Here is a 24,235-nt window from a genome sequence, read left to right as displayed (position 1 = left end):
TTAAACGATAAGGTGGAGCTGTAATCGTGACTGAATCTAAGCACCTTTCGACCCCGGGGACAGCGCTGCTCTCTTGATGGCGTAGGTTTTCAGGCAGCGATCAAACATGTCGTCCCACAGCTCCACCACGCCGTCCTTCCCACCCGTCACAAAGCCCTGCAGACAAGCAGATGTCACTGAGTTTAAATACCTCACAGAGGCCGTGGGTGGGGTTCAGGTCTGCCCTCCTCACCTTGTCCAGGGAGAACGTGGCGAACACCGGCCCGTCGTGGGCCTTCACCGTTTTCAGCAGCAGCGGCTCCTTCCAGATGTAAACGTCTCCGGTGGCGGTTCCGGAGAACACCAGCGCCTCAGTGCGGCCGTAGCACACTGACATCATGGTCTCCGGCCGGCCGATGCTCCTAAAAGCGCCGCGCTTGAAGGTCAAACCGCCACCTGGAGGACAGAGGGGAAGTGCTCCGTCACACTGTGACCTACAGCACCCTGCAGCAGCTCCTCTAGTGTCCAGCAGGGGCTCCAGTCAGTCCCCACAGACTGCCAGGGTAAAACCTCACACCTGTAACGCCTGTACGGGGCCGGCTCACCTGCTTAAACTGGTGCCAGTTATGGCGAGCGGCTGTGGGATAAAAGCTAAACGACAAAGTGAAACATCGACGCTGCAGTTTTACCTGCAAGCTGCCAGAACTTGATGTGTTTGATTCCCACAGTGACCAGTTTGTCCGTGACCATGGGATTACACTTCACCACGAAGATCTTGTCCTTGTGACCCCTGAGAGAAGACGGACAGTCAGTAACCGTCAGCTGCAGCTCTGTGCAGGTAAACGTTAAGGTCAGCAGCAGACAGGCGAGTACCGGGCAGTGGCGAGCTTCTCTCCTCTCTTCCAGTCCCAGACGACGATCGAATGTCCATCATCGATTCCCACCGAAACCAGACTCTTCCCATCAGCTGTGAGAGGAAACACAGATCAGCTGTTTACTGTGAGTCCAATCAAAGCTTTAAAATAAGCTGGCGTGTAAAACACACCCACAGTTTTTCAGTCGTGTCGACCACAGTTTGCAGTGACGTCGAAATCTTTTGCAGACACAAAAATGTCGTGAACGCCTCCAGAGACGACTTTGTTTCATACGATGTTGACCGTTTTAGTATCTGTGAACTCTCAGGCTCGTTTTCTTAATGTCACATTGTCATTTACCTTTATTTTAATGCTTTTAATCAAGTTTTGATGTTTCCAGTGAGGTGGGAATGTGTCGTGTCCTGTGGATCTCTAATGCACTGTGCCTATAAAAGGTGGACTGAAGTGCGAGACGTTCACTCTAATTTGTCCTGTTTATTTTGTAAATTATGTCTCCATGATAGTCACAAAGGACCAGACAGCTGCTCCGCCCTCGTCCATCACCCCTGGTTTTACCAACATGGTGAAGACGCTCAGTTCTTTAAGTCTTTAAAGCAGGATTTTATCAATCACGGTGCTGCCATCCATCCTTATACACAGTGTGTACGTGCTCATATACACACACACACCTGAGAAGTCCAGCGCACACACTCCTCTCTGATGAAAGCCTTTGAGCAGAGAGAGGCACTTCAGAGTCTGGATGTCCCACACGTGGACGGCCGGGTCCCTCCCCACCTGCACAGCACCAACATTAAATGCGACGTTAAGAAGAAACAGCGAGAGGTTTGTGGCAGAGCAGACGAAGGTGCAGACGGTCTGAAGAAACTAAAGCTCCTGCAACACCTGCAGAACAACAAGTTTTAAATAGCAAAACATGAAACAACAGATAAGCTGATCAAAGCCGATTAGTCACGGCAACTCGGAGTGTCCAAAAAAACCTACACGGTGCAGTATGCAGTCCATAAAACTGGAGAAGTACTGCTTATCCAATATCCACCTTAAAATGATAAAAAATAGACAATCAGACAAGCCCATCCACTCATCCATCCATCCATCTATCAATCCATGCATCCATCCATGCATCCATCCACTCATCCATCCATGCATCCATCCACTCATCCATCCATCCATCCATCCACTCATCCATCCATCCATCTATCAATCCATGCATCCATCCATCCATGCATCCATCTATCAATCCATCCATTCATTCATCCATGCATCCATCCACTCATCCATCCATCCATCCATCCATCCACTCATCCATCCCTCCATCTATCAATCCATGCATCCATCCATCCATGCATCCATCTATCAATCATCCATCCATCCATGCATCCATCCACTCATCCATCCATCCATGCATCCATCCATGCATCCACCCATGCATCCATCCATCCATCCATCCATGCATCCATCCACTCATCCATCCATCCATGCATCCATTTATCAATCCATCCATCCATCCATGCATCCATCTATCAATCCATCCATCCATCCATTCATCATCCATCCATGCATCCATCCACTCATCCATCCATCCATGCATCCATCTATCAATCCATCCATCCATCCATTCATCCATCCAAATATCCATCCACTCATCCATCCATCCATGCATCCATCCACCCATGCTTCCATCCATGCATCCATCTATCAATCCATCCATCCATCCATCCATCCATCCATCCATTCATCATCCATCCACGCATCCATCCACTCATCCATCCATCCATGCATCCACCCATGCATCCATCCATCCATCCATGCATCCATGCATACATCCATCCATCAATCCATCCATCCATCCATTCATCATCCATCCATCCACTCATCCATCCATCCATGCATCCATCCATCCATCCATGCATCCATTTATCAATCCATCCATCCATCCATGCATCCATCTATCAATCCATCCATCCATCCATTCATCCATCCAAATATCCATCCACTCATCCATCCATCCATCCATCCATGCATCCATCCACCCATGCTTCCATCCATGCATCCATCTATCAATCCATCCATCCATCCATCCATCCACGCATCCATCCACTCATCCATCCATCCATGCATCCATCTATCAATCCATCCATCCATCCATCATCCATCCATACATCCATCCACTCATCCATCCATCCATCCATCCATGCATCCATCCACTCATCCATCCATCTATCAATCCATCCATTCATTCATCCATGCATCCATCCACTCATCCATCCATCCATGCATCCATCCATCAATCCATCCATTCATTCATCCATGCATCCATCCATTCATTCATCCACCCATGCATCCATCCACTCATCCATCCATCCATCCATGCATCCATCCACTCATCCATCCATTCATGCATCCATCCATCCATTCATCCATGCATCCATCCATTCATCCATGCATCCATTCATGCATTCATCCATCCATCCATTCATCCATCCATCTATCAATCCATGCATCCATCCATCCATCCATGCATCCATCCATCCATCCATTCATGCATCCATCCATCCATCCATCCATCCATCCACCCATCCATATATCAATCCATGTCAGGGTCGCAGGGACCGTGTACACAAAGCTTTGTGGCCACAGACGACTGTCATCTGCACACAGGAGAATTTGAACATCCTCACAGCCCAGTGTGAGGTCAGTAATATACAAGCTAAATAACAGAGGCCCTAAAATCAATCCTTGCGGCACTCCAAATGTGCAGATTTGGAAACGTGGAGCATGATCAACAAAACTCAACTTTATCCAAATAAATACCGATTATGGATAAAACTAAACTGTCTTTAAGTCACAGCCCAGAGACCTTCCAGGTCCGTTTACACCACAGGTGTTGAACTCCAGGCCTCGAGGGCCGGTGTCCTGCAGGTTTCAGATGTGTCCTTGATCCAACACAGCTGATTTAAATGGCTAAATGACCTCCTCAACATGCACTGAAGTTCTCCAGAGACCTGGGAATGAACTCATCATGTGATTCAGGTGTGTTGACCCAGGATGAGATCTCAAACCTGCAGGACACCGGCCCTCGAGGGTTGGAGTTCGACACCCCTGCTTTAAATGCTAAAGTATCTTTCTGTTCAACATTCGATTGTAGCCTTAAACACAGCATCATCCATCACAGTCCAGACGACCACGTGACCGTCGGTCCCGTGTTTGCCTCACCTGTCCCGTGGCGGCGTAGTCCTTCAGCGGGTGGATGCTGAGGCTCAGGATGTCATCGTCGTGGCCCAGGTAGAAGCGCTGGCTATGCAGCTGACGGTTGTAGACCACGCCCACCGCTGCTACGTGGTACAACACCTCCCCGCCCTGCGTGTAAAACAGGTTGTTCCTGCAGTCGTAGCCACGGTAACTGCACAGAGAAATCATTTTTTAGTATTGCACAGACACACACGTGTGATCATGCACATCTTTGGCTGATGCTGTTTGCAGTTTGACCTGATGGTGGCAGTGTTGTCTCTCTGTTACACCCACAGAAACGTGTCTGTGTGGTTTCTTATTTTAATGTCTTGTAGAGGATAAACGATGATTATGCTCAGCGGTGTGTACGAGATTTTAACACAACACCGTTATAATAATATCTAATATCACTCAACCGCAGTAAAAACACGCCCCACGTGTGACCTTTAATGACATAAAGCTTGCATGTTACAACGACCACAGGCCGGCTGAGTTACCCGTGAACAAACTGCAGTCGCAGGCCTTGGTCCGGTCCTTTCTGCCTCTTCAGAGATCCAACCTGCTGCTTCTTCTCTCTGCTCTGCTGTCGCAGCTGAGGCAGGTCCTCCTTATACACCTGCGCAGACAGCAAACACGCTCCAACGCTCACGTGGAGGTAATCCAGACAGGAAACAGACATTTACACTGAAAGGGTTCTTCCTTGGAGAGCATGAACGCCCAACACTGCTGCTGCTGCTGCAGAGGATCAGAAGCTCAAAACACCTCAACGTACACATGCAATGAACAGATTTCAGATTCAGGGTGATTTTCACTTCTTATGAAGAGAATCGTATACAGCCATGCTGATTATCCCGAAACCTAATCTTTATTTACCCAGGAACACCGGCGACGGATAAAAACATCCCGGATGAAATCTGTTCAATCAGCAGCAAAACAAAGTGAGGCAGCAGGTGCAGGTGAGACAAAGAATCAGAAGCTTCTGCAGGAGCTGCGATGCTCAGGAACAACACGTGCAGCCTGCAGTAACCAGCTCACCTTCAGCACATTTACCAAACATTTCATTGATTTTGCAGCTGATTGCAGGCGGATGGAGCTGCGAACCCCAACGCCTTTTTTCTCAAACTCAGTCCGAGCTTCAGAGGAAGAAGAAATAACAAGTCTCCAAAGATAAGGACCGATACCTGCCCACACTTCTCTGATAGATGTGGGTCAGTGAGATGGGAGCGCACCAAGAATAGCCCTGTAAATAAGCACATCGCTGAGCAGAGCGTTCAACCTGCGACGGCGGTAAAAGCTTTCAGCTTTGTGACGACTGCATGTGTTAGTGCTGCAAAGCTGCAGTCAGTGCTGTGTGTGGAGGCTTTGGAGGACAGGAAGTGGTAGATCTGCTGTCCACACGCTGGCCTGCTGAGCTGCAGACTGCAGTGCCTCCACCCTCAGCACACAGACTGCACCTGCTCTTTATGTGCCGAGGTCGAGTCGGCGTGTTTGAGACTTTCGCAGGGACCGGCTTTGCTCCCTGGAGGTTTGGGACTGGCGGCGCTCCACTTTCCCTTTGCTTTCATTTACAAAACGCTGCAGAGTCACGGCGGCTGAGCGTTTAACTGTGACCGGAGACGATTCGGTTGCTTCGACTTCACCTCCAGAGACAATAAATCAAAGCCAAACAGCTCCTTGAATTCAGTTATTGACTTTTATTTTAATCTAAAGGAGAGCACTGAAACCTCTCTGCACTTACTGCTTAATAAACAGCACTTAATGCTGATGTTCAGTTATTATGTTCATGCCAGTATGAAATAAAGCAGGTGAGCGAGCCAGCAGCCTCGGCTCAGACACATCTGTTCGCTGGTGTTTGAGAGTCTGACCATTTATCAACAGTCTGTGAGAGACGAATGTTTCCAGTGTAAACAGCCCATCAACAAGAAAAACGATTATTGGCTACGAGCTGTGGGCGGTGCCAGATCGACTGAAACTACACATGGAAGAGTCATGCCTCCAAGAGGGCTGAAACCAGAAGCAGAGGGCGGGAAGGAGCAAAAACGTGGAGATGAGAAGGAAAAACTGAAAAGAGGAGGTGTTTAGGAAAAGGGAGGAGAGAAGGAAGCAGGGATTATGTGAGGGAAGGGGACAGGGAAGGAAGCCGGGCAGGCTCAGCGTGGGAATTTTAATAATCCACTTTTTCAGGCTCGAGCTAATTAAGCTTTTGAGCCAGAGACCAAGTCTAAACACAAACACACACACACTCAGCTCTATCTACAAGCAGCATATTGTTGCAACGCTGGCGGCGCCCTGCAAACAGCAGTCACAGGGACGTGTGCCAGGCAGCGGCTGGCAGAGGAGATAAGGCGTGTTTCATGATCACCATGGAAACTACACTGAGCCCTGCAGGCTGATGGGAATGAGAGCGAGGCGGACGCACTGAAGCGGGCGCCGCAGCAGAAACATTCACAGCCGCTCGGCGGGGCCAGCGTGGAGCACCTGAGGCCCCCGACCAGCCGCCGCCGCGCAGGTCGTACCGGTCTGTCGTAGTGAATCTGCGTCTCCTGCTCGATGTCAGAGTCGAGCTCCGGGACGTCAGACACGTCGCTGTCCGACTCCTCGCTGTTGGAGTCTCCGTGACTGTCTGAAGAGGAGACAATACCAAAGACACCAGAGTCACAATCACAGGCTTCTACTTTGCTTCTAATGTTTTTTAATCTCTTTTATTTTACTTTTTGGTTTTTCACATGCTCATAAATAAAATATAAAAGTATTGGCTTTACCTGCATAGTGCATAGATATCTGTACATGCTTTATCATTATCATTATTATTATATTTAAAACACACACTTCTTCTGCATGTTTCTCTTCCTGCTAAAAAGCATTTTTTCAGATCGTGTGACTGTTGGTGTTCCTCTGTGTTACAGTGTAAAGCACCTTGAGGTGACTGTGCGTGTGATTTAAATCTTTAGATAAATAAGCTCTTACATATGAACCCACTGACTACCTGTAGGTCTGTGTGGGACTACGACAGCCTATCCACGGCCTGCTGGGACCCCAGTGCAGCTTGGATGGCCGAGCTGGATCTAATCTCTAAAAGCTCACGTTTGTCCCAGGCTGGTGTTTCCAGCGAGCGTGTGCGGGCTGGATTCCTCCGTTACTCACGGGTACCTTGGATGTTGACGTCCGGGCCTCCGTTCATGACCGACTCCGGCAGAAACCTCCACTGGAAGAGGGCGTGGTCGGCCCCACCTGTGGTCAGCACCCACTGCAGGTCATGTGACCAGCGGACGTTGGTGACGTGGGCCGAGTGGCCGATGTACTTCTTAAACTTGGCTCCTTGGAGGAAACACAGGTTTGTTATGAAAGGAAAGAAGCAGAGGAAAGAAGGCGTGGAGCGGAGAGACGGAGGAGACGGAGACCTTTCCTCACGCAGGGGAAGCGGAAGAGCTTCACGAGGCCGAGGTCGTCTCCGGTGATGAGCACGGCGGCGGAGGGGTTGGCGTCCACGGCATTGATCTCGGTCTGGGCTGAGTATTTAGGCCAGATGCCGCTGACCTCTGAGCCCAGCACGCCACTCCAGGAGGCCCAGCGCTGACCTTTGACCTCCTCCTTATTGACCAGCTTCCCCACTGCGGGAGGACAAGAAGAAGAAGACGGCAGTGACGACCGAAGAATAAAACTCATTTCCATAGTTTAGGGCGCCGCGGCTGATCTCTGTGCTGACGTAAGTGATACACAGCAGCGCCACAGATTTTATCGACGCCGCCGCGCCGACAGAAGCAGATAGAGAAACGTGTTCACGGTGCAGATTCATATCTGCGTCGCTGCCGGCGGCGTTTCTCTCCGCGGGTTTCTGCGTGTTTTGAATTTAAGTGTTGCAGCTTGTCCTTCGCAGGCATGAATATGTGCAGGAGACAGGCTGAAGGAGCAGGACTCAACCAGGACAGCCTCCTGCGCTCCGGTGCGTGCTCCTCCCTCTGTGGAGACCTGCAACGAGCTAAAAAAGCCTTTTAACTTCTGACAGAATCATTAAATGTTTGTTTTTAGTCTGACTGAAGCATTTTGTGCAATTCTGAGATGTCAGTGTCGATACAGGCTGTGCAGCTTTGCTGTCTGAGAGTTTACTGACAGCTGCACAGACGTCAGGAATCTGTTCGACTCTGCAAAGAACCCGTTTTAAATGTCTTTAGGCTCTTTGTTAGCAGCAGCCTGTCACACACTTCGTTAGATAACACAGCTTGACATAAAACTGTAGTTTTGCATCAACACGGTGGAAACTTGGTGTGTCTCAGCAGGTGTGCAGCGAATCCTTCAAGGGTCTAAAACCGTCTACAGCAGATGAACATCATGTCCAGCAAAGACCGAACACGGGTCCTTCAGCTGATCCTCTGCTGTTCACTGAAGCCTCATCACAAATGTGTCGGTGAACAGGAGGAAAGGCCGCGGTCTGAGACAAGAAGACCAGAGCATCAGGTCTGATGGATCAACATCATGGTCACGTCAGTCAGTGGTGACGTCAGCAGGTTTTTATCATATACACTGTATTTACATGTATTTACACGTGTGTTTGCACATTTCAATAAATCATTGAAAGTATTTGCAGAACCAAACGCTCCCACTGAAGGCTGTGAGGCTAGGCGCTAAGCACTGATGCTCGCTAACGCTAACATGTCGACCTGCGCTTAAAGATAAGACCTTCATCAGGCTGCTGTGTCACCTGGTCACACGTGTGATGCTGTTGGTCGTGACCTCTGCACCCAGCGGATACCCGGAGTGTCGTACCGGGAACAAACAAAATAAAACGACTTGCAGGAGGCGGAGCCCCCTCGGGCCCCCATGAGCCACGGCCCTGCACTGAGCTGTCAGTAATGAGCACGCTGCAGGTAGTGAAACTGTCCTCAGAGTACTGCGTTAACAGGAAGTCTCCAGTAAACTGTGAGAAAAAAGAGATTTTTTGATGGTCCGATCTCGATAATGAGGCTCGAGAGTCCAAAGTTAGTAAAACATCAGAGACGCATTAAAGTGAAATAAAAGAGGCTGAAATAAGCAGAGTTTATTTATACAGCAGCTCATTAAACTCTGAGGCCTCACAGGGATGTAACAGGCTTTGTTTTTTTAGTGGGACCCAAAATAGTGACGAATATCTTCATCATGAGAACAAAGACGTTAAAGCTTCTTATTACTGTTTTCAGAGCTTTCTTGAAGCTCGTCCTCGTGTCTCTTTTATCACGATGCGTCCAGGATCCTGACAATGAGCTGCGTTTAGATCCCACACTTAGAAGAGCACATCGCTCTGATCATCAATATTAAACAACATCATTTAATTTCTTAAATATTATAAAAACATAGATTTTGACAACAATTATTGTCTTTATTCTTAAAATATGTAGACTGTAAATACACGTACGTGACTTTAGTGTTTATATTTTAATATCTGATTAAGAATTGAGATTATTATTATTGTTATCCTGTAATTCAGAGAAGCGTCTCAAGTTTGATCGATTGATTCTTTAAAATGAGGAGGTGGCTGGGGAGAGCGAGGTCTGGGCTTCTCTGCTTAGGCTGCTGCCCCCGCAACCCGGCCCCAGACAAGCGGAAGAAGATGGATGTAAATCATCCACAGCTGCCCTGGTGGTGTTCAGGAGGTGGGAATGAGCAGGAGAGCTCCAGCTTCTGCAGACGAGCGCTACCTGCAGAGCAGACGGACGTCTCCAGCGCCCACTCGGTCCTCAGAGGCCGATTAAATATGAAAACACAGAGTCAGCTAAACCAGCGATATTAAAAAGAATGGATGCTGACATGGCTCCAACTTTTTTTTAAACATCAGCATTCTGCAAAAACAGCACGACAGCATATTCACAAAGATACGAGAGCATGGAGTCGGCGTCACAGGGTTCACTTTAAACTCAGTTTATTTCTGCTGGTTTTATTTCACTTTGTCACTTTAACGCTTTCAATGTTGGTTTAGGTTTTGTAGGCCCAGTGTAAGATGAAGAAGGATTATTCTGAGCTCTAAATCATGCAAAGCTACTCAGGCGGAGGCCAAGAATAAAAAGATGGTGAGAATGAGCAGAATCAGCCCAGCTTCAGGTTTGACCTACGACCCCAGAGACTCACGGGGCATCCGGTAGAAGAAGCGGTCTCCAGCTCCGTCGTTGGTCTGCAGGATCTTGCTGTCCAGCGTCCAGTCCAGGTGAGTGATGAAACTGGAGGACTGGCTGCACTCTCCAACCTGCAGACAGTCAGAGACGGAGTTAGCTTCGCTTCTAACATCTCAACCTTCTTCGCTGTCTCTCCAACACGACCTTCTTGTATCTCTGGGCGACAGCGTAGATGTCCACCAGTCCATCGTTGGAGCCGACAGCGAGGTAGGCGCCGTCCGGCGAGAACTTCATCTCGTGGATCACCTCCTTCCTGTCCTTGATGTGAACGACCTCAGTCATGTCTCTGAGAGGAGCGGAGACCAGCACACGCATACGTTACAAAAACAGCGTGACTGTGTTCGTACAGCACATTTAACGTAAAGGCTTGTTCAAGTTAAAGGCCAGAGAGTAGAAATGAGTTTGATTATAAGCAGAAATCTTAAAAGTAGAAACGGGTCGGGCGGTGAAATGGGACGGTATTCGATATTCCAGAGATTCGGAGTAAGAGCTGAAAAAGCTCCATCGCTCTAACTTTAAGTCTAAATCCTAATATGGACGATCACCTGATCAGCAGGCCGCGATGCTCTGACAGGAGCGTGAACACGACTAGGATCAGACCGGTGCAGCCGTGCCGGCACATTTAAAATCTTTAAAACAATCAAATCAAGCCTAAAACTGACAGGAAGTCAATGCAGTGACTCCAAAACTGGAGTAATCACATGTTCGTGTCCCAGACTGATGGATGCATGACGCTGAGTGGCCAACGGAGGCAGCACAAACATAACAACCTGTTTTATTCTTTCACAAACATAAAATTAAATTCATGTTTATTCTTTAGGTCTTTAAGACATTTTAACGTATGTAAAGAAAGCAGTAATGGGCCAAAACTAGAGCCTTGGGGGACACCACAGGACAGAGAGAGGAAGAAAACCATCAACACTTTACAGAAACAGCTTTAATTTGTACACAGGCACCAAGACTGGACGCACATAATCTGTCATTCACATAGGAAACCAATTAAGAGCTGTGTGTGTGTGTGTGTCACCTGACTCTCAGCACAGTGAAGGATCCGTCCTTCATGCCCAGAGCCAGCTGGGATCCGTCCACGCTGAACGCCACACTGCGCACCGCCTCCTCCATGTTACAGCGAGCGATGAGGGCGTGATCCACCAGACTCCACAACCTGACACACACACACACACACACACACAGAGGTGTAATCAACAAGTTAAATTTATAATCTTTGATATTTTTAAGAAAGGTACAAATGCAACATGATGTCTCCATGAGCTGATTTCAGGTTGTTTCAGGTTCAGATTTGTCAGTTTTTGTTCATAACAGATGAAAACAAAGTGATTTTGTGAGGAAGAGCCAAAGCAGCACTCAGTGTAAGGATCTGTATCACTCTGCTCGCCTCAGCTCTGTGCTTCCATTTTCACACTCAGCCACAGTAGCTTTGCATGATTCACAGTCCAAAGAGAGCACCGACCTGACGGAGCGGTCGTCGCTGCCGGTGACAGCCAGAGGCTTTTTGGGGTGAACGTCGAGCGCCCACAGCTCGCCCTCGCTGTGTCCCTGCATGATGAGCAGCGGCTTGTCCCGGTCCCGCACCATCACCTGCACAGGTACAACAACTCAAGAGCAGGTTTTCACATTTTAAAGCACCACATCACGCACGTTTCAGTGCCGATCTGAGCTGCTAAAACTGCCTGACATTAGAAACTCTTCACAGTTTTGATTAATGAGAACATTTTGTTGCCTGCGTGTCAGCAGGAGGTTTTCACAAAAATAAAACTCTTTGAAACGCGTCGCCGCAGGGAGGGAACAGCGTGAGGTTTCGTCTTCTTCCTCACCTCAAAGATCTCGCTGTCCTGCGTCCCTGCCAGGATCCGGTCGGCTCGCCAGCAGACGCTGCGAATAGACAGACCTGAAGGAGGGAGGAGAGGAAAGGAGAAGGTAAGGTGACACAAAACTGTCAAAACATCAGGAGAAAGACAAAAATAAAACCAGTGGAGAGGAAAAGAAGCAAACAGGAGGATAAAAATGGAAGACGACAGCGCTGCAGAGGAAGCAGGTCCTCGGTCTTGATGAACTCGGTGGTTAAATCCACTAAATAAATGAAGACGAGCTCCGCTGTCGCTGGCTGCTGGAGGCTGGAGAGGTGGTGGTGCAGCCAGGTGAGGGTGGACGGAGCTTCATGAACCTCTGGACTGCTTCGTTTTTTATTTTCACTTTAAAAGCACCAAAAATGATTCGGTTAGTTTTAGGAAAAGAATCCGGTTCGACTGAAACGCACACCTGCACTACTGCAGAGACACGTGGACACTCACATCATTCATCTCAGTTCAGAACACCCCCAGGAGGAGCGCAGGAGGTGTCTGATCAGAGGGAGATCTGGACTTTGTGAATGTAGTTCAACCTGCTGACTCAGCTCGGCTTCAACCTTCGTGTTTTTTTAAAGTTTTGCTGCTAAAACTGCTTTTTTCCACCATCGGAAATGTAATTAGCAGGGCTGCTCAGCAGCTCAGCGCTCGCCAATTAAGAGCATCTGCTGTGGCTGATGGCATCGCTCAGCATGTGATGTTTTCCTGTAATGTTGTTAGAAACTCCAGAGGTTCAGCAGCCAAAACAGGCCGACAGCAGAGGAGTTTGTGAGGCACGTGGGAAATAACTGGGAACGATTATTTTTTCTTCAGCTTCAGACGCAGGAAGAGCGCGGCGCACCACGGGAGAGGAGAAGGAAGCAGAAACAAACCGACTTCCTGTCCACGTACAGAGCAGCGAGAGGCGAAGAGGACGGGCTCGTCGTCTCATCGGGCGTGGAACTCCAACATTTTTAGGCGCCGATATATTAGCAGCCTTTCAGACTAATCCACCATGAGATGGCAGGTTTGTATCTGTTGGGTCACGTCGGTCAATGTCAGAACTCGGACGGATTCAAACCGTTGAGCGTTATAAGAAACAAGGAGAATCATGCAAAGCTGTCCTAGAGCAGGATGCTCCCACATTTCCTGTCCACAGATGTCACAGCGACTGGTTTCAGGATGTTTTTGAGGAGATGAACTTTGACGGTTAATCAGAAGCTCCATCGTGTCTGCAGCAGAGATGTGTTAAAGAGGAGAACTCGTTTCAAACTGACAAAACTTTTGCCTCCTTCCTTTCATCTTTTCTTCCTTTTTAACTTCTTCCTCAAAATCTTCAGAGAGGAGATTTTAAAAGGAGGCGGTGGGATTAATGGCTCGCCCTCGAGCTGCTCCTGAAGGAAGAGCGTACGTCTGCACCTCCTGCTGGGCAGCGACATTTCAGAGGAGGGGGAGGCGAGGGGTTCAAACAGCCACCACCTCTGGATTTGAGCTGAATCAGGTCAAATAAAGATGAGAAACCTCCTCAAAGAAAATCAGGTCATTTTAAAACCTTCAGCTGACAAAGAACCGTCGGGATGTAAGGACCGTTCCTCCTCATTGTTTAGAATAGAGATAAACCCGCCCCTCCCTCCCACCTGAGCCCCTCCCTCCCACCTGAGCCCCTCCCTCCCACCTGAGCCCCTCTCCGTACCTTAACTTTGCAGCCTCAAACGAACCTTTTCTGTTAAATCGTGTTAGAAGCTGAGACCTCGTCCCTGTGTGCACCTGTGTGATGTAACACTGTCACCTTTGCTGCTGTAATGACCTGCGGTGACCCCGTGACCGTACCTTTGTATCCCTGCTCGGCCTCTCGCAGGTCGATCTTAGTGATGGGTTTGAAGTCGACGTCCCACAGTCGGATGCAGCCGTCTCTGCCGCCCGTGGCGAAGCCCTCCTCGCAGGAATACATGCTGAAGATACCGGCCTGAGAACACACACGCATCCACACAATGAAGCAACGATGGACCCACGTCAGCCAGACGTGCAGACGAGTGTCACGCTGGCCTTCTGCTGCGACGGGAAGCAGAAGTGAGACTCACGCTGTGGGCGGACTGGACCGTTCGGATCAGGTTGAGTCCCTTCCAGACGTAAATGTCTCCGTTAAGCGCCCCGGAGTACGTGATGTCATCTTTAGCCGAGGCCACACACAAGATGGTCTGCAGGTCGCCCGTCTTCCCGAAAATCCCCCGCTTTGGTGTGAGAGCGTTACCGCACAGGGACCAGAACTGCGAACACAAACGGAGGCGGTCAGGAAGGAGACGGGGAGACACCTTCTTACTGTTCGAGGCCAGATCTGCGTCCTAGACGCAGATTAACGATGGACTTAGTTTCAAAAGCACATGTAAAGAGTGAGGGGAGGGGCTAACTGAAAGACCAACGGGCACCAGAAGTGTCAATCACACAGTAGCCCCGCCCTAAAACAAGCCCTCCCTTTTCCTTCTTTCTGACTCTAATTTATGAAGCACAGCATGTTTTACTGTGTCAGCACAAGATGTCCCAACAAATTCAGCTCAGACCACCACAGTGAGCATGTGAAAGGTTAAAGTTATGCTATGAAAATCTGCCGCCCTCCCTGTCTGCATAAGAACCAATGGTCACCTTGACAACGGCTACATGGCAGTTCCCTCTGCAGAGTTTAAAACTAAACACACCTGAGCTTACTTCTTCACAAACACAGAAGCAAACATGGACCACGACCTGAAACACAAGCCTAAAAAGAAAAACGGGGCTGAGGACGCTAAAGCCAGTCATGAAGTGGCCACCATTCATGGAATCTACAGGCCAGAGGCGTTGGAAAAGCTACGTGAAGATGTGATGAGCATCATTGAACATTTCATGGAGGATGGCTTTCCGGTTTTAGACCGCTTCATGGAAGAGTTTCTGGAGAGCGATGGAGACACGACAGAAAGTGACGGAGATGCGAGAGAAAGTGACGGAGACCCGAGAGAAAGTGACGGAGATGCGAGAGAAAGTGACGGAGATGCGAGAGAAAGTGACGGAGATGCGAGAGAAAGTGACGGAGACCCGAGAGAAAGTGACGGAGACCCGAGAGAAAGTGACGGAGATGCGAGAGAAAGTGACGGAGATGCGAGAGAAAGTGACGGAGACGCGAGAGAAAGGGGTCTGCGGAGGGAACAAGGAACCCAAACAGAGAGTGCCGAGGACGCACCTGCGAGAGGGTTACCGCGCATACCACTGAGGAGAACACTGAGAGCACTGGGAAGGAGGCTCCAGCAGGCTGGGGAAGAGTGATCTCCACCAACTCACCGAGCACGCTTTGGTCGTGTTTGTGTTCAAAACAGCAAATAAAAAAGAAAAAACAATCTAAATTGTCCTGGATTTGTCTTGTATTTAAATCCACAGCAGTGAACCATGTAAAGGTGCTTTTTGATATCTGGACTGGACTCTGATTGGATGAGAGAAGCTGAGCTGGGAGTTGTCTCCAGCTTTTATATCTGCTTCCTTCTCGGCTCGTTAGAGATATTTAATGACGGGCGTTCAGAGGAACTATTTTATTACCTCGAGTGAAACTAAGCGGCTACATGAAGGTGGAGAAGGTCAATGTGCTGACCAGTCATATTTCTGGGTAGGAGGAATACGTTACATTTTACTTCCACATTTCTGGAGGCGAGCACAAAACGACGATTTCTGCGTTACCTTGATGTGCTTCACGCCGCAGCTCACCAGGCGGCTTTGCTGAAACGGATCCCAGCAGATGTCAAAGATCTGGAGAACAGAAGAAACGTCCGTTATCGGGTTTATGTGAAAACGCGTGCATGCACAGTGGAAGTACGATGAGAAGGAAACACTTTCAAACTCTGTAAAAGATTTTTTATTGAGATCTGATTGGTGTGTGGTGCTTCACGCTGATTTTCTGTCCCGCTCAGACGGCACCGCCCAGAGGCTTTGCCAGACGGCGGCAAGCGGCGAGGCTTAACTGCAGAGGAAGCTGATTGGTGCACGCTCTCACCCTGTCCGAGTGTCCCGTGGCCGTGGCCAGGATCTTCCCTCTCTTCCACTCCCAGATACACACCGTGTTCTTGGCGTCCAGGCCGACCGAGGCCAGCCGCTGCGGAGGAGAGACGAGGACGGTTACGCATCCAAAATGTCTACAAACAATTTAAAAAAGAGGCTGAACGTGCAAAAATCTGACAGCTCATCTGCTTCATACGTGCAAAAGCTTAATCCAAGCTGACAGAGGGCGGGGCTCCCTGCTCGATTAGCCTGACGCTCATGTGACGTGTTTGTAAGTGTAAATATAGCAACTCTGCAACATTTCAGATGAACTCAAGTTTATTTCTAACGACCAAACCTTTAAAGCGTTTTCAAAGGTTTGCTTGGAAAGGCTGAGGTCAAACTGCAGGAATGTCTTAAAGACATAAAGACCTGGATGGCCGCTAACTTTCTGCTTCTTAATTCAGATCAAACTGAGGTTATTGTACTCGGCCCTGAAAATCTTAGAAATATGGTATCTAAGCAGATTCTTACTCTGGATGGCATCACCTTGGCCTCCAGTAAAACTGTGAGGAACCTTGGAGTCATGTTTGACCAGGACATGTCCTTCAACGCACATATTAAACAAATATATCAGACTGCTTTCTTCCATTTGCGCAACATCTCTAAAGTTAGAAATATCCTGTCTCAGAGTGACGCTGAAAAACTAGTTCATGCATTTATTACTTCCAGGCTGGACGACTGTAATTCATTATTATCAGGAAGTCCTAAAAACTCCCTGAAAAGCCTTCAGCTGATCCAAAATGCTGCAGCAAGAGTCCTGACAGGGACTAGAAAGAGAGAGCAGATTTCTCCTGTTTTGGCTTCCTGTTAAATCCAGAATTCAAAATCCTGCTCCTCACATAAAAGGTCTTAAATAATCAGGCCCCATCTGATCTTAATGACCTTGTAGTACCATATCACTCTATTAGAGCACTTCGCTCTCGCTCTGCAGGCCTACTTGTTGTTCCTAGAGTATTTAAAAGTAGAATGGGAGGCAGAGCCTTCAGTTTTCAGGCCCCTCTTCTGTGGAACCAGCTTCCAGTTTGGATTCAGGAGACAGACACGATCTCTACTTTTAAGATTAGGCTTCAAACTTTCCTTTTTGCTAAAGCATATAGTTAGGGCTGGACCAGGTGACCCTGAATCCTCCCTTAGTTATGCTGCAATAGACGTAGGCTGCTGGGGATTCCCATGATGCATTGAGTTTTTCCTTTCCAGTCACCTTCCTCACTCACTATGTATTAACAGACCTCTCTGCACTGAATCATATCTGTTATTAATCTCTGTCTCTCTTCCACAGCATGTCTTTATCCTGTCTTCCTTCTCTCACCCCAACCAATCACAGCAGATGGCCCCGCCCCTCCCTGAGCCTGGTTCTGCCGGAGGTTTCTTCCTGTTAAAAGGGAGTTTTTCCTTCCCACTGTCGCCAAAGTGCTGCTCACAGGGGGTCATATGATTGTTGGGGTTTCCTCTGTATCTATGAAGCGCCTTGAGGCGACTTTTGTTGTGATTTGGCGCTATATGAATAAAATTGAATTGAATTGAATTGAAAGGTTAACGGGAAGAATACCTGAAAGGAGCGTCGAGCTGCTGCGCAAACAGACGTCTGCGCTCCTTCAGTGATCAAAGACTCAGCAGATCATAAAGGATTCAGCTTCACAGCAGTCCTCAATAAATCAGCCACAGCCTGCACACTTGATTTATTATTAAGCTGGAGTTATGATTATTTTATTGATTGTGTGTTTATTTTGATTTAGCCTGAGATGTTCAGTCATCCAAAGTCAGTGCCAGGGGCAGAAACTGCTGGCTCAGCATTCACAGAGTCGCCTCACAGCTCAGCAGCAGCGACAGCGTTTTCATTAATATCACTCACGTCCACAGAAACCAGAACCAGTGCAGCTTATTGGCAGTTTCATCACCGTCTGACCTCAACGACACCTTCAGATCTGGTTTTCCAGCAAACGTTTGATGTGTTTTCAGCATCAGACCTTCCAGAGTCGTCCTGCTGTGACGCTCACAAAGACTTCAGCTTTTCCAGGCTCCACGGTTAGAATCACAAATCAAAACCAAAGTAAAAAACAGGTTTTTAGTGTCTTCACTGAGTCCGTCAGGAGCTGACAGCAAGGACCAGGCCAGGTCACTGCTAACACTTATTAACAGGACTAAGAGCAGAATTCCTAATTAACCGCTTAAGCCCCAACGCCCCTGATACGGGGGCAAAAGGTCAGGTAGGTTTGGGGCTTAAGAGGTTAATGGAATTTCATTTTATTTAACTTACAGTGTTTTCCTGTAAATACACGAGAATCAGGAGGAAATAATCCCACCGTCAGGAATTAGAAGTCGTTTGAATTTAAAGGTGATTTTGCAGAAGAAGATTGTCTCATCGTACATCGTAAACACTCGTCAGCCACATCGTGGCGTGCACGAGTCCTTATCTTATAATAAATATGTTGACGTGCACGATGGGTGCTGTATTATTCAGCCGACCTTTACCGCTCTCTCTTTTAATGCTCGACCCAAATCAAATGATTAGTTCTTCTTTCACAATCGCTTTGAAAGGAACGCCTCACTTCCTGTAAAACACCTGGAAGTTAAAGTTAGGCCCCCCCACAGTGTGGCTCCGCCCTGCAGACAACACTGCTTTCATTTCTATATGTTTAAATTCCAAAGATGACGAACCGTCTTCAGACTGAAGGACGTTTGGATGGAAATCTCATCATTAGTGAAGCGATGTTGGGCCGTCGACAGACAACGATGGCGGGTGGCTACGGAGCTGTGGAGCACAGGAGAGCTGGAGGATGATGGTTAAGGTGTTTTCATGTTGACGCTCCCTAACGCACAGAAACGCCACCAAACGGCAGAAAGAGGACAGCGAGAGCACGTCTGAGATGGTCGATGAAGATGGTCCTCAGCTCCGGGTCCACGCCCACCTTCAGGTATTCGGGTATTTTGTAAGCTGAGCTGCACGTGAACAGAGCTGATAAACCCGTCAGCACCATCATCATGTTCTCTGTGAGTGAAGGCGGGTCTGACTCTAAGCTGCTGTTATTTATGATTTCGCTCTTTACAGCTCTATTGATTTTCTTATTTCAGCATCAGTTGCTGAGAAACAGTTTATTTACCGCGCACGCCGCCCACTCACACCCAGGGTTATTTCATATGTTGGTTTGTGACGCGTTTCATTTTCCCAGCCGCAGGCTGACACGACGGGAGGGACCTGCAGGGACTGGGGGAAGCATTCGTTAGAAGTTATTCTAACGTGTTGACACGACACCGAGTTTGGCGTCTGTGGCGCTGCCGTCAGACGCGGCGCTGCCGGTAAACTCAGAGCGACTCCACCAGGTTTGTTTGCTAAATGAGTCACGGTGGAGTCAGCGGGAGGGAAAAGGAGGCGTATAAAAGCAACTCCAGCACTCCAGGTGGCTGAGAGGGAACTATTTGCTCAGGCTGCACACACACACACACACACACACACACACACACACACACACACGCACACACACACACAGATGAGTGAAATCAAACATGCAGAGAGATGTGCGTGCACATCCCGTACTACATTTAGGTCAGGAGCAGAACGAGACAGTCAATGGCAGAACAAATGGAGCGTCTGCTTCCTGGATTACAGCTCCTGGGAATCTGATCGGACTAAAAAAAGTCCGGGAAGCACGAGGACACGAACGTCACTACACGTACGAGTCTACATGTGATCGCAGAAAGCAACCAATGCTTCAGGAGCAACGCGCTTTAATATTCACATTTACAAAAGCCAGAAATCTGAACCTGGACTTGATCTTGACCCATTTTCAGGTTTCAGAGTCAGCTGATGTCCTTCAGCAGCTTTGCATGATTCACAGTTCAAAGTAATCCTTCTTTATCTCATGAGCCTCAGTGCAGCAGTTGTAACTCCTCCCCTCTCTAAGACAATGTTCTTCTGATTGGCTGTGAACATCCAGCACTGGAGCAGGAGATATGCGACTGCAATGAGTGAAAGGCATCTTTATTAAAACTGCACGTCACGGAGACGAGAGGAAAAACCCACCGGTGTTTAGAGAGCTCATCTTCCACAGTATAAGGAATAATAACGCTGTTTTAATAAAAGCATCACACTGAGGACGGCACTGATCAGCCACGCCTTAAAGCAGACCATCTCCTGCTACTGTTGCTCTTCCTGTTGACCAAAGCACGTCATGAATCGAGCTTGTGCACCGAGGTGTTAATCACAATGTCTGCTAAAGGCTACACGTGCCTCAATATTCAGACTGCAAACGTACAATCAGCCACAGGATGGACGGCTGTTCATATTCTGATCTACTGCAACATTAACTGCTGGTTATGACAGAAACACGTCACAGAACGAGCGCTCGACGTTTCTCCGACCCGACGCGCCCGAGAAGACGATCTTTAATCAGCCGTCGGTCAAATTTGAATCAGGTTTTGATTTTCAGGAGCTCCTTTAAAATACTGACAAAGTCATCGGTAACGAGGTTGATTGTTTCTCAGTGTGTTGAAACCAGCCGTGACTTGGGGCTGACCTTTAACCCTGTCCCGCTCTCTGGTCCTGCCTCACTCAAACCGGAGGATAATTTCCTAAATTAATATGATGTTGACTTGAAAAGACTCGAAAGCAGCGACTGAGACCATAAACTGATCAGGAGAGCGCTCACTGAAGCCAGCCGCCCCCTGCTGGCCATTACAGAGGATGTCCATCTGTTAATAAGCTCTGCTCTGTTCTCAGAAAGGGTTTGAGGAGCACGATGAAGAGTTCGAGGAAGCTTTCCAATTGGACTTCCCAGAAATCCAACCAGGCAGGTGGGATGTGCAGGAAAAACAAGTCCCGTCCACAGAGGCGTCACGTCGCAGCTGCTACCATCGTCGGTGTGCGATACTACGGAGCACCTGCAGATGTTTGTGGAGTCCTCAGAGGTGTTTCAGCAGCACGATGGGGTCGCACACAAAGCATTAATAACTGTGCTGATTGACACAGAGAGGAGCCCTGTGAGGACACAAGGGTCTGACACGAACTTTAGCGCGATGTCTGCGTTCTTCTTCCAAAGAATCAAAGTGCATCGTGCCAGAGTCTGAAGACCAGGCGTGCTCGCCTCTGACAGAGCGACCTGCGGTAAATCGATGCAGCTGTAGAGAAAATGATGTGAGGTTGATGCTGTGTGTGAGTTTAGGACAGGTGGGTTGCACCGCACTCATTTTCCACCTTTGACTGTAAGTTACTGAACCAAAGTGATGGATGATGTCATTACTTTTATCATCATCCTCTCAGCTCACTCTGCCCTTTTCCTGCCCCTCCTTCCTCTCACCGAGTCATTCTTCTATGACCTTTGGGTTGATGCAGGACACACACACACACACACACAGATTGATTATTGGGCTTTGACTGACCCCGATAAACTTCATAATGCTTCATTATCTCTGCAGAAAAATTTACTGCCCACAGCCCTGATGGACGACTAAATCTTTGTCACGTTTCTAAAGCGGAAATTTCAAAACTCATCTGACAAAAGCCGCCAGGACACATTCAGCCTCAGAGGTCTGCTTATCGTCACATCAAGCATCATGAGGGCCCCACGGGCAGAGTCATAATCTGGGTCCCAGTAAACCCAAAAAACGGGCCTCAAGTCCTGTTACTAAGCAATAATATCAGTCGACAGCACCGATGACGGCGTTTATGTGGACCACAGATTCCCACTGGGCCACACGGGCTTATTTACTCAAAACCACAGACGGTATCAAAGATGTCACGAAGCCTGAGAGTGCAGCGAGCGCGGGCTGGATGGTCCTTATTTCTAATGTTTTACTCAGTGTGACGCAAAGTGTCGCACTTCTAAAGGAGCAGAAATCTTGTTGCTGTCGCCCCCTGGTGCTCATTAAGAATAATGCAGGACTTTCATCGTTCATGCTTTTTATGCTGGATGTGTTTGTGTTCAGCATAAATGTCAAATCTTTGTCAAAATCCTTCACATAGAAATGATCCCACCAGCTGCAGGGTCTCAGTGTTGAAGATTACATTACACTGCATGCTGTAGATTTAAGGTGGATTATTAATTATTAATGCAGCTCATTCATTCACATGAAAACTAAAGAGTTTCCAGAAAATTTACATTTGATTCCAGCCTTATCTTTAAAAATCATAGTCTTAGACTGTGTGTGTGTGTGTGTGTGTGTGTGTGTGTGTGTGTGTGTGTGTGTGTGTGTGTGTGTGTGTGTGTGTGTGTGCGCGTCACCTGTCCATCAGCGCTGAATGCGAGGCAGGCGATGCCGTGTGTGTGTCCGTCACGCAGCAGTGACACGGTCTGGGCGGTGAAGGTGTCCCACACACACACATACGGATCCTTGCCCACCTGACCCGTCGCCACCAGGGAGCGCTCCGGGTGCAGCGCCAGGCTGAAGGGAGGAAAGAGGCGGAGACGTTAGAAAGACAAAGGACGGAGGGGAGGAGACAGGTAATAACACAGACGACCAATCAGAGAACATATGGCTATAAGGTATACGCAGGAGTAAAGGAGCACTCAAAACTTTACTCAGGCAAACAAAGAGCTGCTTTAAAACTACAACACACGCACGAACATCACAGCAGTGACTGTGGCAGCGTTTTTACATCATTTTAAAGATTTAATGTTGGAACCGATTCGTCACTCGCAGCTTTACGTGATGGATTTGGTGTCACACAGTGGTAGAAGTGATGAATCATCATAAACATGTAGAAATAAACTTTTTAATGAATGTTAGAGTGAAATGTTAAATGCTGTCGTTGTTGTGCTTAAATCTGTAAACCTTGTTTTAACCTGTATGTTTAGAGATTTTTCTGTTCCCCACATCGAGGGTAACAGCACACTGCATGTAAGCTTCTGGTCCTTATTTAGGGAGGATGTTTTACTTCCTGCCCTTTATGGCCTCACCTGTGCTTCTGTGTGGTGAGACTGTTAAAAAGGGGTTGAGTCATATGCAGGGTGAGGGGAGGTGACCCTTTGCGATCAGCAGGAAGTCACACAAAAACACCCACATGCACACACACACACTGCTGCTCTGAGGATCTGACCAGGCTCCCCTTGCTAGCAAGTTGAGCTGTTTGTCTTTCTTTCTTCACGGGTGATGAGTCTTTGAACCAGCGAGGCCTGCGAGGCGCAGACCCAACAATGATTTCGACATCTTCCAACAGCGTTGCCTTCGACGGCTGCTCAAGATCACATATCGGGATCGCGTTACTAACGAGGAAGCCGCTCCACGTCCAAGTCACCAAGCGCCGTTTCAGATTCGCCGCTCACATCCTTCGGCTACCGGACCCGAGACCCACCCGTGTCGCGGTTCTGTGGAACCCGAGGAATGGAAAGAGACGGCGAGGAAGACCCAAAATAACTTGGAGGAGTACGTTCCTTGAAGATTCACGCTCGGCCAAGCTGTCATGGGATGAAGCAGCAACTGCCGCGATGGACCGAGTTCGATGGCGTTCTCTTGTCGCCCGATGCGCCGATCGGCGCGGGAGGATCGTTCTTCGTCTCCCGTTCAGAGGGTCAATGTTCTCCTTTGCAGACAGCGCTATAAATACACCTGCTGCTTTAATGGCATCATTATCAGCACACACACACACACACACACACACACACACACACAGTCTCATGCTCTGTTATTGTTGTAAAGGTCGTGTTTCGTGACCTTCGCCGAGTCTCCTCACTGTGACCTCACAGACACCAGTTTATTTTCTGTCTCCTGTTTGAGAGGACGGACAAAACTGTCCGTCCTCTCAGATCCGGTGTGTGACACTCATGGATCCATTTTGCTGCTGCTGTCAGCCAATCAGCACAGTGAGGCGGGCTGGGCAGTTTTAGCCTGCTGGGATGGAGATGGCACGCGATCCCACAGGAGCTGGAAAACATGGCTGGATAAATGTGGGAACACCGTCCTTATCCTGCTGTCAGTAAGAGGAAAACTGGATTTCTGAGGGGAGGCTTGTTTCAGTCTGATAAAAAGAAGGCTTATTTTGAACTGTGATGGTAAGATAGAGCTGAACATGAGGACAATATTTGTAAAAGTTGAACATTTAATTGTTGACGCTCCTTTTTACCCAGCCTCAGCTCCCGGGGTCGATGGGTCAAAATAAACTGCTCCCATTTCT

The 24,235-nt window shown here is 48.4% G+C and overlaps 2 protein-coding genes across 3 annotated transcripts in view; one reads left to right on the top strand and one right to left on the bottom strand.

Annotated features, from left to right (window-relative positions):
* The window catches only part of LOC113034728 (echinoderm microtubule-associated protein-like 6), a 66,951-nt gene that overhangs the window by 18,218 nt on the left and 24,498 nt on the right, over positions 1-24,235 (bottom strand). For both annotated transcript variants that reach the window (XM_026189692.2, XM_026189693.2), the window contains exons 2-21: positions 22,347-22,506; positions 16,082-16,180; positions 15,769-15,837; positions 14,151-14,336; positions 13,900-14,035; positions 12,061-12,134; positions 11,697-11,824; positions 11,253-11,390; positions 10,370-10,511; positions 10,182-10,296; positions 7,484-7,693; positions 7,233-7,400; positions 6,599-6,705; positions 4,580-4,698; positions 4,068-4,254; positions 1,523-1,628; positions 853-946; positions 669-769; positions 233-435; positions 45-156 (exon numbers count right to left, since the gene is read on the bottom strand). In XM_026189692.2, the coding sequence (XP_026045477.2) occupies positions 45-156; positions 233-435; positions 669-769; positions 853-946; positions 1,523-1,628; positions 4,068-4,254; positions 4,580-4,698; positions 6,599-6,705; positions 7,233-7,400; positions 7,484-7,693; positions 10,182-10,296; positions 10,370-10,511; positions 11,253-11,390; positions 11,697-11,824; positions 12,061-12,134; positions 13,900-14,035; positions 14,151-14,336; positions 15,769-15,837; positions 16,082-16,180; positions 22,347-22,506 (2,654 nt within the window). The remainder of the gene's footprint in view (positions 1-44; positions 157-232; positions 436-668; positions 770-852; positions 947-1,522; positions 1,629-4,067; positions 4,255-4,579; positions 4,699-6,598; positions 6,706-7,232; positions 7,401-7,483; positions 7,694-10,181; positions 10,297-10,369; positions 10,512-11,252; positions 11,391-11,696; positions 11,825-12,060; positions 12,135-13,899; positions 14,036-14,150; positions 14,337-15,768; positions 15,838-16,081; positions 16,181-22,346; positions 22,507-24,235) is intronic.
* On the top strand, positions 14,775-16,617 carry LOC145419730 (uncharacterized). Its single transcript, XM_080288083.1, has 2 exons — positions 14,775-15,900; positions 15,999-16,617. Exon 1 carries the CDS (start codon positions 15,002-15,004, stop codon positions 15,308-15,310), a length of 309 nt encoding a protein of 102 aa, XP_080144209.1. The 5' UTR covers positions 14,775-15,001; the 3' UTR covers positions 15,311-15,900; positions 15,999-16,617.

Source organism: Astatotilapia calliptera, chromosome 13 (genome assembly GCF_964374335.1).
Source record: "Astatotilapia calliptera chromosome 13, fAstCal68.1, whole genome shotgun sequence".
NCBI lineage: Eukaryota > Metazoa > Chordata > Actinopteri > Cichliformes > Cichlidae > Astatotilapia > Astatotilapia calliptera.
Note: the sequence above shows the minus strand (reverse complement) of the source record. Positions and strands in the feature narration are given on the sequence as shown.

What these genes read in the sequence shown, in the direction of transcription:
- LOC145419730 (XM_080288083.1), top strand. Translation starts at nt 15,002, where the DNA reads ATGGAGACACGACAGAAAGTGACGGAGATGCGAGAGAAAGTGACGGAG.